Below are 15,486 nucleotides of genomic sequence, written 5' to 3'. Positions count from 1 at the left end.
GTCCAAAGGATTGTGATTTTTGTGCCTGAGAATTGAGATTTATAATGATTCAATCATTTTGGAATTCCCTATCATGCTTTGCAAATAAAAAGCTTGTTGGAGCAGTCCCTCTTAAGGGATGTTTATCGCAGAGTATTTTCTGTATGTTCCCATTGCCCATCCCTTAAATTTACCCAGTCAATAGCAGTGTGTGGAAGACTGAGAAATCTGGGAAATCAAAATGTTGCAGGTCACACAGTGCTAGCTACTGTTGCAAAAATTAGCACTGCGTGAAATTACAAGTTTGTCCCACATAGGCTATGATAGCTCTATGATTGAAATGTGTAATTTTACTCTTACTTCTTTAATGAAGGTTTGTAATGATGGAAAAACAGTAGGAAACATTTTTTCAAATGCAAATTACCTTGCAGGAAAGAAATAACAAAGGAGAGAATTGCCACCAAGGGGAAAAATTAAATCTTAACAGTACTTCCTTGGGTACAGTTGAGACAAACAATTAGCATGTTAAGGATCATTATGTCCTGTAATAACATGTTACTTCAAAAAATTCTGTTCTTTCCAGCTTTTGTCCTTTCTGTTTGCTGAATGACTTTGATGTTGTATGCCTTGGACCAACTGTGAAATATTTTTAGCATAATTACAAATCTTACAATAAAGATTCTAAATTGTCTATAATTTTTACCTATAGGTTAACTGACTTAAATAGTTTCCATATAAGACACATATGTCCCTCACATGACATGGCAAGGCTAATTAATCATGAATTAAAACACTGTTAATTTTCTTATTGTTTTATTAGGAACAGAGAATTTAGTGGTGAATGAATAAGATGAGGATTTGGTCTTCATGGAGATTATGCTAGCGAGAAAATTCTAGACACATGCATCTGGAAAGCTCATTGATTTATTCAACTTTTGTCTTTGTACTTTGCTCCAATTATCTATGCTGTATAATAAAGCATCACTGTCTAGTTAGGGTTTTATTGCTGTGAACAGACACCATGGTCATGGTAACTCTTATAAAGGACAGCATTTAATTGGGGCTGGCTTACAGTTCAGAGGTTCAGTCCATTATCATCAAGGTGAGATGTATAGCAGCACAAAACCCTACATAGTGCTGGAGAAGAAGCAGAGAATTCTACATGTGGATCAGCAAGCAGCAGAAAAAGAGAGAGCAAGCTACTGGGCCTACCTTGAGCTTCTGAAACCTCAGAGCTCACCCCAGTGGCATACTTTCTCTAACAAGGCCACATTTATTCCAACAAGAGCACATACCCTACTAGTGCCATTCTCTATGGGCCAAGGATATTCACACACATGAAGCTCTGGGAGCCAAACCTATTTAAACCATCACTACCGTCAAACAGTCATTTACTGGCTCCCCAGTTCTACAGTTTGCTTTGGGCCTGCTCCTCTGAGCTAGACCATTTAGAATGCATTCACTCCTTCCTGCTCTTCTGATGGATGGATGGATGGGGCTCAGCATGGTCTTTCTGTCTTCAGTGAGAATCCCTTACATTTGGGAGTTTCTGCACTGCTTTATCAGGCCACTTGCCCTTCAAGCAGGTTGTCAAATTTCTTTACATTATTGCTAACGTAAAGAAAGGCTGCAGGTGAAAAGTGCAAGGTGTCTTAAGGTCTAGTTCTAGAAGCCTCCTGGGCCCTTTATACTATGTGGTCTATTGGTTACAAGTCTCATGGCCAGACCAGATTCAAGGACAAGGAAATAGATCACAGCTTGGTAGGAGAAGAGGGGGATATGTGTACTTAAGAGTGGTGGTGTTGGTGGTGGCTATCCTTATAGATAATCTACCACGTGCTTTCTCAAAAGTGAAGAGGAATAATATAAGACTTTCCCCAAATCTGATTAAGGCTTCACAGTCTTTGCTATTCAGCTGTCAGCTTGTCTGCCACAGAAACAGTGGAACGTGACTAATTTCCCAACAGACAGATCCCTTTTAAGCTCCACTCTATTCCTTTTTTTATGCCTACATTTAGAAAACAATTTAACTTCTAAGATTATAGTGACTTTGCAGCAAGTTTTCAGGAAAAAATAGTATATTTATATTATTTATATTTTCAAGCCCTATTTTAGGTATTTATATGCAAAATATCACTGCAACAGATATAAAACCACAGATGTCTTGAGACTGGAAAGGACTTTAGAAAAGTTGTCTTTCACATCCCTTATTTCACAGAGCAAGGCACTAAAGCTCATGTAAGGTCACTGTGACAAGGTTAGAATTTATACTTCTTTGTTTTGATTAGAAGGGTATGTTTGAGATTTCCCCCTCCATGTTAGCATGTGAATTGGTATCATCCTTGTGAAAGTCTTTTCTAGGCAGCCATGTTGGTGAGACTTCACAGATGTCATTTCCCTGAAATTTCCAGGAGACTCAATCACACAGCAGACATCCTGTTCCTCTGAATCTTACAATCTTTCCAGCCCCTCTTCCATGAACCTATAGACAAGTAGTGCTTTTCCCATTAAACAAAGAAACTTCTCTTTGCAACAGATAGAGCCTGCTATAGAAACCCACTACAAATCAAATGCAGAGAGCATGTGATCCTGTAGTATGCAGCCCCAACTTGTTCATGTATGAACACTTGCTTCACGTTTAGATGGTATAAAGGGCCACGCATGTATTAGATGTTTGCTGGTTTTATTTGTCAACATTACAAAACCTAGACTCATCGGGAAGAGCGTCTTAACGAGGAATTCTCTAAATCAGGTTGGTTTATTGGTGTATCTGTGGAGGACTACCTTGGTTATTAATCAATGTACAATAACTCACACCATACCCTAGGCTGGACTCTGAACTATGTAAAAGTGAAAAAAAGAAACTTCCACGTAAGCAAGGACCCATGTATTGATTCTCTCTCTGCTCTTCACTGTGATTGTGGTATTTTAAGTTCTTGCCTTGATTTTTTTTTTGCAATAATGTACTGTAACCTAGCATGTAAAATAAACTAAACCCTTTCTTCTCCTAAAAAAAAAGAAAACATTTTTTATACATTTTTGTATGTGATTGTTAGATATTTTTGTTAACATTACTAAAACTGTTTATAATCTTGGTATTTCACTAAAAAATGAAAGGATTATGTTGTCAAATTCATACCTATAAATTTTCCAAATTGTTTATTTATGACATAGATCCCTGAGTTATGGTGCTATAGGAGTAATTGTGGGCCATGAATTTACACATGGATTTGATAATAATGGTAAGTGCTAGTTCCTTTTATAAGCTGTTCCTTTTTATAATAATGTTGATTGTATGGTGTTAATTGTTGTTATTATCTTTTCATAGTGGCATCATCATAGATTGAAGATTATCCCAAGAAATATGATTGCTGATTGCAAACTTTTCTCATGTTTTGCTGTGATAGCTTGCAATAAATAACTATTCCAGTTGGTGATCAGGGTAAAATAGGGAAAAAAAGAGAGACTTTGTAGTTTCCATAAAAGCCTTTTTGCATTCAGAACAGTATTGCTGGGGCTGCTGCAGCAGTTCCAGGAATTATACTGTAGCTTTCCCTCTTTGTTTTTTCCTCCTTGCCATCTTAGGATGTTTTCCCTGGAGGTGTGAGCTCTGCTCCTGAGATGATTATATGTGCCGCTTAATTAGGAAGTTAGCCTTGGGAACTTGGCTGCCTGATTGCTTTGTATAATTTCAAGAGCCTCTTTCCTGTTTTTCTTTATATTGGTATATATTCACAGTTAATAACAGTACAAATATGCTCTGTATCCTGGTGGTGTTTAAGCAAAAGGGAGAGGCGAGATAATAGCAACTTAAAGTATCTCTTTTGGGAGTTATCCTTTTTAAAAGTTTTTATGACACACTTTGTATGTGTTTGTGTGTGTGTGTGTGTGTGTGTGTGTGTGTGTGTACATGTGAGTGTGTGTGTATAGATCAAGGGATAACTTGCAGGATTAGTTCTCCCCTTCCCATGTGTGTTCAGGGTATTGAAATCAAGTCACCAGACTTAGTAGTAAGTGGCTTTACCTGCTGATTCATCTTACTAGGCCAAGAGTTGTTATTTTAAATCATCATTTTGGTTTTTTCTTCATTTTTAGAGACTGGACAGTCTCTCTGTCTCTGTTTCTGTCTCTGTCTCTCTCTCTCCTTCCCTCCCTCTTTCCCTTTTGCTCTTAAATAGCATTCAGACTAACACTTTGATTTGTAGACAGCCTTAAAAACCTAGCAAGACCAGGTAATCTCCAACATTCTTTTCTAGATGCCCATTCTGGGATAAGAGAGAAATTGGCTTCTGAAATTTTTCTTCTGAATAATTCTTCTTAGATCTCACTAACACGTCCTTAATCCCCTCTTCATCTCACCGCCTCTTGCTCCTCTGGTCTCTTGCTCCTGTATCTGACTTTTAATCACCAGAGTTCTCAAGCCAGCCTTTTTGCCATTGAGTATTTAGTTTATCTAAGAGAAGATTCTTAACTAAGAAACAAAGGCATGTGGTGCTCGATTGGTTCTGGACCTTTCTTCTGGGTATGGAGAAGATGAAGAATGAGAGACCATGTAGAAACCCTCCTCCATTACGTTCTGGAGATTTCCATCCCTGTTCCAAGTTCTCTTTTTAGAACAACATTCCTCATACAAGCAAGACAGATGGGTCTTCTATCCACACTGATGACTGTGGAATGATTCATAACAGAGGGTTTATGTGTCTCTTGGCTCCTGGCAACTTAGAGGAAGCAGGTTGCTATAGGGCTGAGTCAGGTTCTGTGGTCCTATGGTTTGGATGACTCACTAGGGCTGTTCCTATGGATTATTTGGAATTTCACTGGTAGTGGTACTTCAGTTACCTCTGCTTTTTGGATGAAGGAAACTAATTTTGCTTGCCAGAGAACTTTTCAGGTCAGAGGAGATGAAAAAAAGGAAGTCAAGATTGGAGAAGACTGGTGCAAGTGTTAAATTGATGAATCTCATTTTAAAAATATTCTTTGTTCGTTTCAAGGGAAGAACTCCCTCAATTCTTTGCTTCCTTCCCCTGCTTTTTAAGATTAAATTAATCCATGACACTGGAGATGTTGTGGGAGCTAGTCTCAGGCACAGCATCCTGTGCTGTCAGGACTAGTTTGGAAAGTATGTCGAGGTAAAGAAAAGGAAAGATTTCAGCTTTTCTGAAGTAACATGGATTTCTTGTAACCTTCCTTTATGTCAGGTAGAAAATATGATAAAAATGGAAACCTTGATCCGTGGTGGTCTGTGGACTCAGAAGAAAAATTTAAGGAAAAAACGAAATGCATGATTAACCAGTATAGCAACTATTATTGGAAGAAAGCCGGCTTAAATGTGAGTACAGCTGTGGCTGTGTGCGGGTGTGGGGGAAGCCTTGTGGGCCATTTTTCTTCATTTAGACATTAGCTTGCCTTAGTCCATTGGTTTTCTAAGCATGCTTCTGGGATCCACAACATCTGCCTTCCCTGACAACTTGTTAGAAATACAAATTCTTGATTCCTGCCCAGACCTGCTCAATCTCTGGACTATCTAGCCTGATATCTTCCCTGACAAGTGCTCAGGGAGTTCTAACAGACGTTGAATTTGGAGAATCACAGGCTCACACACAAGTGACATCACAAATCCCCTAGCACAAATAAACATAACATTCTTAAAAATCTCCTACATTTCACATTGTGAAAAAAATTCCACCCAAACCATTATTAGGTGTAACTAACTGAAATACCATCTCATCCTTTAGAACCAAAGAATCTGAGAATCAAGCATTTAGTCCTTAAAATTTGAACAAAAGAAATGTACGTTTGAAATGTTCAATTTGCGTCATAATACGTATGTATATAGTCTTCATGAAGACAAATGCAATTTTAGCCATGTTTTGAGGATGTGAAATTTTGTCCCTTTCCTGTTTGCCTTTATCTTTGTCTCCTTCCTTTTTTCTCTTATTTTCCCTGCCCGTAGTCCATGTTAATAACCCTGATACATCAGTAGTTGGGCTAACTTAAAAGTAAGTTTTTGGTAGGATCCGTGTTGTGGGAGTAGGGTATACTCTTGCTGATATAGAAAATTACTATGAACTTAGTTACTTAAAACAACACACATGTATTTTCACAAGGTACTATATGTCAGAAGGTGACTCAAGTCTCTGTAACCTAAAAGAAAGGTACCAGCATGGATGACTTCCTTTGTAGAGGGTACTTGGGAAGAGTCTGTCTCCTGCATTTTCTTGGCTATCAACATTTCTTGGCTTATGATTCCCTTCTGTAGTGCCTTGAATGAAAACGTCCCCCATAGGCTCATATGGAGTGACAGTATTCAGAGGTATGATGTTGTTGGAGTGGCTTTGTTGGAGGAAGTGTGTCACTGGGGCTTGGACATTGAGTTTTCAGAAGCTCAAGCCAGGCCCAGTATGTCTGCTCTCTTCCTACTACCCACTGATTCAGATGTAGAATTCTCAGTTACCTCTCGAGCACCATGTTTGCTTGCATGCCACTATGTGTCCCACTATGACAGTGATGGACAAAAACCTCTGCTGAACTGTAAGGGAGCACCTAATTAAATGCTTCCATTTATAAGAGTTGCTGTGGTCATAACATCTTGTTACAGCAATAGAACAGTAACTAAGACCCCTTCTTCTTAAAAGCCAACAATGGCCACTGTACCACTCTGATATTCTCTGGTCTTCCTTTTCCTTTTATAAGGACATTTATAATTATGGTATGGTAGGTTCTTCAACTTACTCACATATTAATAGTCACTTTTGCCATTGTAAGGTAACTTATTCCTGAATTCCTGGAAATTTTGATGTAGATGTCTTTAAGAAGTCATAATTCTGCCTACTGTTCTAGGGTTAGCATACCCTTAATCTAGATAGCAAATACTAAATTTCTCTTGTAGCAAAAAAAGGAACACAGACTGTGTATGTTAGTGGGCTTCGCTGTGATCTAATAAAAGCTGATTTATAGATACTGATTTGAATTTCATATAATTTCTATATGCCACAAGATATGGTTCTTTTGATTTTTCCTTCAGTCACTGACAAGTGGAAAATCCTGTCTAGACAAAAGCAAATGGCAGGTTAGCTTTGGCTGGGTGTGCATAAACGCAGACTATTTCCATCCTAGCTCATTTAAGCTTAGAAGAATGTCTCCCCATGCTTCGCTGGGTGTCATACATATTTCAAACCTTGACCTTGTAGTCTGTACCACGTCTATTTCATTTTTCTTCCCAAAGAGAACAACTTTCCTTTCAATGTTTCATAGAAATAGCTGAAGGTAAAATGATAATGGTTGGTTCTAAAATCTTGTTCCTGTGTGGATGGCAAATTTTTAGAGACACAGAGACAATAGGAAAAAAAAAACCCTCAAATTATGTGTGCCAATCAGAGACAGTCCTCTGGATATTGACATTTCTATTTCTCCCATTAAACCAGAGCCATTGAGAATATTGTTAATGTTTTACTGAAGCTGGCTCAATTCATGTGAATAAAGAGGTGGCCGAGAAAGTAATGCAGATAAAAATGGCCACATTCAGAAACATCTTGCTGGGGCTAGTTTGCTATCTCAAAACACATCATATCTATGTTTTATTTATTGTATGTAATTTTCTCTTTAAAATATGATGTTTTTTTCCTATAATATTTACATGCCTTTTGCTGAATGGTAGTTGACTGTGAAACACATTCTTATTTTCTTTCTCTTAGGTGAAGGGGAAGAGGACCCTGGGAGAAAATATTGCAGATAATGGAGGTCTGCGAGAAGCTTTTAGGGTACTTACCGTTACATTTACTGGACTTTAAACCTCATGAAAGCATGCATAGGTGCAGCTCAGTGTATATCACCAACTCAGTGTTGACAACTCTGATGTTTTGGATTCACTAAAGTATATTTGTGTTTCTACATGGACTCTGTTATACTCTAACGGAGTTGCACTTTTTATTTTTTGGAGTATTAAGTCATTCTAAATAATAATGGTTATTAATAATTATATATTTAAAAGAGTTTTCAGGCAATATACTCAGAATCATATTAAAGAATGCCACAGGACTCTTCTTGGGGCTGAATTCATGTGAATTTTCTTGAAGTAAAGATTTTTATCTTTTTCCTTCTTTATCATTTAATCTTAAAGCCTCATATTTCAAACTTATGGCTAGAGGCCATTCATTCTCATATATTGGGCCAGTGAGAGTCCATAAGTGTCTTTGCATCATCTCTCAGTGTATAGCTAAGAAACAAACACAGCAACAACATAGAAAGATTTGCATAAAATTGAATATGTTTACTTTAAAAACCAGGTTGATTCTAAGTGTTATCTTTCTTTACATTCTAGTTAAAATGTATTTTATTTTATTAGATGATTATGAAAAAGAAAGTACCTTTTCTTGTTGATAAAATAAGAAAAATAATATGTCAACCCCACCCAGATTTATTACTAAAGCAGTTGTACATGGTGTTAAATTTGTTTGTCTCTCCTTGGCATGGAAAGAACACCTTTTAAAGAGCTTCTTAATATCTGATTACTGTGGCCCAGTTGCTTTGCTATTTATAGAGTGTAAGGTTCCTGTTTTTTGTCAGTTTGACTGTTTTTTCTTTTTTGAGACAGTCTCATTCTGTAGTTCAGGTTGACCTCAAGCTCACAGAAATGCTCCTTCCACAGCCTTCCAAATGCTAGGATGACAGATGTGCACCACCATGCCTGGCTAGCAGCATAAGGTGTACAGTTCTTCTGCAGATCCACCTGCTTCACTATTAGGTGACATGGCACTTGGTAGCGTTTCCAGGTGTTTGTTTTCTTAAAGGAAAACTTAACACAGTGCACTGTACCCATGGCAGGAGTATGTGTTTAATACTTTTGTGGTGATTGGGAAAAGAGAAAAGCTGTTATTGATGATGATCACCTATTCTGCTTCTGTCACTAGGCTTACAGGAAATGGATAAATGATAGAAGACAGGGAGTTGAAGAGCCCCTCCTACCAGGCATCACATTCACCAACAATCAGCTCTTCTTCCTGAGTTATGCTCATGTGAGTAAACTGAGGATAGGGCATCACAGGGGAAAATGTATGCTATTAACTTGTGCCTTTCATCAAAGGTTTGGAGGGAAAGCTCACTGACTTTGACTATAGCCAATATTTAATCTTGTGTCAGTATTTGGTCAGATATAAGAATAAGTATCCAAAAGAGCACACCCCCAAAATAGTATTTCCTGGTTAAAATGGGCAAACAGGACCAAATAAGGGCATATGTTTTTTTTTTTTTTATTTAAAAGCAATCATGTTTTGATTGGAAAAAGGCTATACTCCATCACTTATCTGTTATCTGTGGTTAGTTTTGTATTACAATGGCAGAACTGAGTAGTTGAAACAGGGATCTTACGGTTTTCAAATGTTCAAATCTATCTTTCCAGAAGAAGTTTACTGAGCTCTTATATAGAGGTCAAAATACAAGGATCTATCTGTTTCCACTACTTACATTTTACATTTTAGTTCCAAATAACAACTCTTTGTAAGTGGAATAAACTAATGGAGAGAAATGTTGTTATTTAAATTTTATGATGTCTTTCTTTTTAAGAGAAAGCTATATATTTTATTAATAAATCTACTTGACAGGAAATGAACATAATGGCATACTAAGTTTCAGTTTATTGTGGAGAGAAGAATGTCTTAAAATATGGTGTATTATATGATTTTGTTATAGAAATGTGGTGGTATATAGAAGTGGTATACAGATGACATTGTTATTTGAGTAACTGCGTGTATACTTTACAGGCATGTAAACACTGAAAAGAATATGTCACCAGCACAAAAACCTGCAATAGAACCTTTATCTTGCTGAGGAGGGCAAACAACTTTTGTTCACATGGTGGGGGTGGGGTAAAGGGAGCATGAGAAGATGCACATGTATTCATCTTTAAATACAACATTTTCGTCAAACCAAAGAAATTAGGTAGTAAAAGAATAATTCTGTTTTTTAAAATCTCCATTGAGAAATTTATCTTAAGGCAGCCCCCATTCTTACAGAACAAGGATATTTTTATTCTTCGTACATTGGAGGTATTCTGTTTACATGGTACATATTATTTTCTATCCTGGAAATATACTAGAAAACAGTAACAACCTTAATGTTCAGGAACCTCTTAAATAACTTATTAAACATAAGCAAAGCTATAAACAAGGTAAACAAAATATATATGACACTTGGCTTGAGCATCTGAGCTCTCAAAGCTCACTCCTCCAGTGGCACACTTCCTCCAACAAGGACATACCTACTCCAACAAGGCCACACCTCCTAATAGTGCCATTTCCCTATACCAAGTATTTAAACACATGAGTCTATTAGGGCCAATCATCATTATTCAAACTACCACATGCTACCATGAACTAGATTTTGAGAAAATTAAGGAATCTTAATCTTAAAACATCTTTAAAATCATATTCATAAATATGGTGAGAGATGATTTATCATTATCAAAATAACAGTAAGCTATTAGCTTTCTTGTCCTCTATACCTATAGTTGCTATGACCTGCTAAATTTGTTTCTCATGCATTTTTCCACGTATTTTTATCCTTCTGGTTCTTTCAATATCTATTTCTACTTATTTAATAGACATTAATAGCTTTTAAAAATAACTAGTCTTTACTTCCTTCTTTTTCCTATATACTTCTGCCAGGTAAATCCTTCAAAAATATGGTTTTATTTTTCTGTTCAAGAACAATGTTTAAACATAGTTATAACACTTAGGCCTGCTGATCAGTGATTCAGAAATCTGGCATGAACCTTTCTCTCTCTGGGCACTTACACGCTGATACTCAACCAAGCTGAATGTTTTCCCAATCCCTCAATCATTGATAATTTCCCTTTCAATTTCAAATTCTTTCCTATATATTCATGTATCCTAGAAGCTTACATCATGTTTCAAGAACTATTTCAAACGAGTATTAAGTAGGTTAATAGTCAGAGACAAATAACACAGGAGTGCATTTCTTGTTTTTGCTCCATGTTCAGCATATTAGTGAGGCTCTGACCACAGTTTTTACTGAAGGAATTGGGTTTTGAAGTATTTCATCTTGACATATTTTATTTGGAGTATGTCATCATTTCACTTTCATGGGCATCAAACAGTACTTTTTATTTGTTGTGAATGTATGTTTATGTTGGTGTATGTACATGTTAGTGTAGATGTATGCATGTGTGCACAGAGGACAGGAGCTGATGTCAAATGTCTTTCCTTTATTGCCCTTCATCTTTATTTTTTGATAAATGGTCTTTCATCTTTATTTTTTGATAAATAGTCTTTCACTGAATCTAAAAATCATCAATTTGGCTAGGCTGTCTTGCCAATGAACTCGACTTTTCTCTACCACCACCCCTACGCTCTGCCCCCAGCTCTTGGGACACAGGTACACACCATCATGCCCAGCTTTTTAATGTGGGTTTTAGGGGTCTGAATTCAGGTCCTCATACTTTTATCAGGTGTATTGCAGATTGAGTCATCTACTCAACCCCATTGACTTTTTTTTTCCTTTTTTTTCTTTTTTAAAATTATTTTCTTTATTTACATTACAAATCCCCATTGACTTTTAATGTAGCATCTTACATTGCTCCTAAAACTATTAAAATCGATGCTAAGGTTTCTCAAACTTTTATTGGGAAACAGAATATATAACTTCTTATGTTTATTGGTCAGAACAAGTTAGGTAGTCATGTCTAATTTCAAAGGAAATAGATACATGTATTCCTTTCCCAAGTCCAGACCAGGATGAGGCAAGAAAGACACCCAGGAGCATCTAGATACAGTCAGTAAGCCTCCTGATTATAGTAAACCATGATATGTTTTATTCATCTATTCGTTGAGATGAATATGGTTAAATTTGATAAAGGTTATTTAGAACACTAAATAAGATGAATATATTCACTAATTTTTGGGCACATGTAATTCTCTTGATTTAAATCATTTGCCTGGAAACCTTTTATATTTACTCAGATTGTGTAATTCACATTGAAAAAACTTGCTGCTCTGGGGACTTGAATAATAGATATTGCTGTTACTCAATGTTTTATCTGATTCACTCAAAATTCTTGCTCTCTATGAATCCCAAAATTATACTTCAGTACAACTCAGATGAGTTAGGAAACTAGAAACTGTATAGTTGGAGTAGAAGCATATTTACTGGTGTGTCTCTATCTTTTAGGTAAGGTGCAATTCCTATAGACCAGAAGCTGCAAGAGAACAAGTCCAAATTGGTGCTCACAGTCCTCCACAATTTAGGTAAGTGAATGAATGGGTGGCCCCAGGTTTTATCTGTGTATCCCCCACTTCTGTGCTCCCAGACATACCAGTGTGCTGCCACATGGAAGATATGAACACAAGTCTACACAATGAAATTTATAATCTCCATTTTGTAGACAACAGAACCTGGCCAAACAGAAACTAAGCATCTCTTGTTTCACTGTAGTAAGATGGTCTTCTCAGGGTCTTTTCAACTCAATTTCTGCTTAGTATTGCATCAAGATATCAGTGAGGCTCCAAAAGTAATTGCAATCCAAATCTCAGTTTTAGTATTACATTTCAGATATAGAATTAGAACTGCTTAGGGCCAGAGAGATGGTTCAACAGCTTAGAGCATTGCTGTTCTTGTAGAGAATTCAGGTTCCATTTCCAGCACCGACATGAGAGTTCATAACCATCTGAACCTCAAATACCAGTGGATCTGAATTCCTCTTGTAGTCTCCAAAGCCTCCAATGCACATGGTACACATACATACAGTCAAATATTCATATATATGAAATAAAATAATTGCATATATATAGAATTACAATTGCTTTTGGAAGGCAATAGTCCATGGATCCATTAGTATGTCAGGTCCCTGTTTAATAATGGGAATATTGAATTGTTCTATCATCTATTTTATCAGGGAGGTATAGGCAAAAGAAATAATTCAAAATGGATTTTATTACCTCAGAAGAGGGTGTGATCTGATATAGTATTTTGTTCTTAAGCTTCAAGAACTCTGGTTTATTCTGGTCTGTTTTCTGTTTAAGAGTATTCTGTGTGATATTTCTTGTTCCCCACACACTGTAAACTAACAAACATAAACAACTGTACCCTTTCTGAACATGAAGTAAGATATGTGCTTATCTTTAGCAATTATAATTCATATCTGGAGTCAGAGACAGTGCAGTTTGGTTTTCATCTTGTAACACCCTTTAAAACAATTGCATGTATATATGCAAGAAGAGATTAACAACTGTAATTTTCAGAATGCATAAAATATTAAGTAAAAACAAAATTGAAGTTGATATTACTTATCTTGGACTAGGTTCTATGGCTTGAGAGAAATTTCTTATATTAGAGGACAGTTAATTATACAGAGAAATCCAAGAAGCCATGGTAATTTATAGTTATTCTTTGCTTAGAACATATTATACCTGGATATCTTTATGTTTAATATTTAAATGAATCTATTAGCAAGCATATTATAGGAAAGTCATCTAGGAGTTCCTCTATATTTTAAAATCTTATTCCTAAAATCTTGCCTTAGAAATGCTTCAAAATTGACTATAAATTACCCACTAGCATAAAAATCTAATCACTGTGTTGAAAATTCTCTCCTACTGGGCTAAACCCTTATGAAGGCTGACAGTTTCTAATGGACTAAAATGTGATCCCACAGACAAATGGAGCAGATGAAACCACACAGTAGATTCATTACTCAACTGATAAGTTTTAGAAACTAATTTCATTTTACTAACTAGTTGCCTGAAATGTTGGATTTTTTGCTAAATGTTGGATTTTTGCTAATAATTTAAGAGAGTATACTTACTGATTATCATCTATATTCCACCTTGAACACTTGCCTAAGGTGAATCACACTATGATATATTGATCCTTATCCAAACACCCCAACTAAACCCAAGAGATTGTGAGGATTTTGTTGGATACAGGCCATAACATTCATTCAAATGTCCAGAGGCAACAAAGTCATCAGGGAAGAGATAGTGACTGAATGCTGGTTTTGGTGAGCCCTTTGAATGTTCAGTTGTGTAAGAAATTGATGATGGGGAGGTTTTTGCCCGACTTGTTATTAATATCTGCAGTAAGCATAGGTTTTAAGTGAAGAGAAAAATCACACAGTGGGAACACCACTTGTAAAAGGCAGGTGCAATCAAAGTGCTGAGTAGGAACCTGCAGTCTCTATAGCAGTCGGGAACTCATGATTGTACCAGCTTGTGAAGCTAAACTCCAGTGCAGAATGACGCATCTGTAACAGCTACATTCTGTCCATTATTTAGTTGACTCTTACATTAGCCAAATTCTAGGTAGATGTGAATATCCAAATTGGTAGGAATTTAGGGAAAGTATTTTGGTACATCGAATGAACTGTTAAAAACTAATTGGAAATGCAGCAAGAGTAACGACTTTTACAATATTATAATATTGTGAGAAAGAAGCCAAAGACAAAGGTATGTGGACCTTCCATTCATGTCAAGTTCAAAGGCAGGTGGTGCTATGGTGATAAATGGTGTAGTAGTAATTATTTTTGGAGGTCGTGGCAGGGGAGACAATTGAAACTTTGGTGTGCTTGAGATACCTTGCCTTGATCACAGAATGGTAGCAGTAGGAAGATACGTTAAAAAAAAATAATGGTTTCTATACTTATGATTTATGCCATTTGTTCCAATTATATAAGTTGTAGAAATTAATTTCATTTTACTAACTAGTTGCCTGAAATGTTGGAAATTTTTGCTAATAATTTACAAAGTATATTTTCTGATTATTACCTATATTTTATCTTTAATACTTGCTAGAAGTAACTTTTTCAAAAATTAGAAAAAGAAAGTCTTGGAGATGATACACTTGTATAGGAATTTGAAGACTCTTGGAGGAGTACTAGAGTCCTGGGTAGGCTTTGAAGAAATGTTGGGTTTTGTTCTTAATGACATTAATTTATGTTCTTCATTATCTGAGCTTTAGGTGTCTTCCTTGTAAACAGACTAAGTGAATGCCAGACCCCTTTGTAGTGGACTGTTTCATTCAGAACCTGTGGATGTGCAGGAATTGAATGACACGTACTTTGCCATTTCTTTTGTTTTTTCAGGGTCAATGGCGCCATTAGCAACTTTGAAGAATTTCAGAAAGCTTTTAACTGCCCACCAAATTCCACCATGAACAGAGGTGCAGATTCCTGCCGACTCTGGTAGCTGAAGTGTTGGTTTCTGCCTTCCTGACAGAGCTGAGGAATGCCAGTAGAGGAGGCACTAACATACTCAGCACCTACTGCTTTCTGCCTGTATTTCGTTGAAGACTTTTATTTTTAATGTATTTTCATTATTTGGGTAGATGATTTGCTTCGATCTAAACAGTATCTGTTCAAAGTCATTGGGTTTATAAAAGGAATTCAAGACTTGAGCCAAATACTTTTTTTCTTTTCTTTTCTTTTCTTTTCTTTTCTTTTCTTTTCTTTTCTTTTCTTTTCTTTTCTTTTCTTTTCTTTTCTTTTCTTTTCTTTTCTTT

The 15,486-nt window shown here is 36.3% G+C and overlaps 1 protein-coding gene across 2 annotated transcripts in view; it reads left to right on the top strand.

Annotated features, from left to right (window-relative positions):
• Phex (phosphate regulating endopeptidase homolog X-linked) overlaps nt 1-15,401 on the top strand; it is a 228,383-nt gene extending 212,982 nt beyond the window's left edge. The window contains exons 17-22 of one of the 2 annotated variants that reach the window (XM_021187282.2): nt 3,154-3,221; nt 5,178-5,308; nt 7,674-7,739; nt 8,889-8,993; nt 12,163-12,239; nt 15,071-15,401. In XM_021187282.2, the coding sequence (XP_021042941.1) occupies nt 3,154-3,221; nt 5,178-5,308; nt 7,674-7,739; nt 8,889-8,993; nt 12,163-12,239; nt 15,071-15,173 (550 nt within the window). In that variant the 3' untranslated portion in view covers nt 15,174-15,401. The remainder of the gene's footprint in view (nt 1-3,153; nt 3,222-5,177; nt 5,309-7,673; nt 7,740-8,888; nt 8,994-12,162; nt 12,240-15,070) is intronic. The other variant, XM_021187283.2, reaches the window with a different exon arrangement.
• Nucleotides 15,402-15,486: the final 85 nt, after the last annotated feature.

Source organism: Mus pahari, chromosome X (genome assembly GCF_900095145.1).
Source record: "Mus pahari chromosome X, PAHARI_EIJ_v1.1, whole genome shotgun sequence".
Classification (NCBI taxonomy): domain Eukaryota; kingdom Metazoa; phylum Chordata; class Mammalia; order Rodentia; family Muridae; genus Mus; species Mus pahari.
The sequence above is the reverse complement of the archived record's forward strand: the minus strand, read 5'-3'. Positions and strand labels throughout refer to the sequence as shown.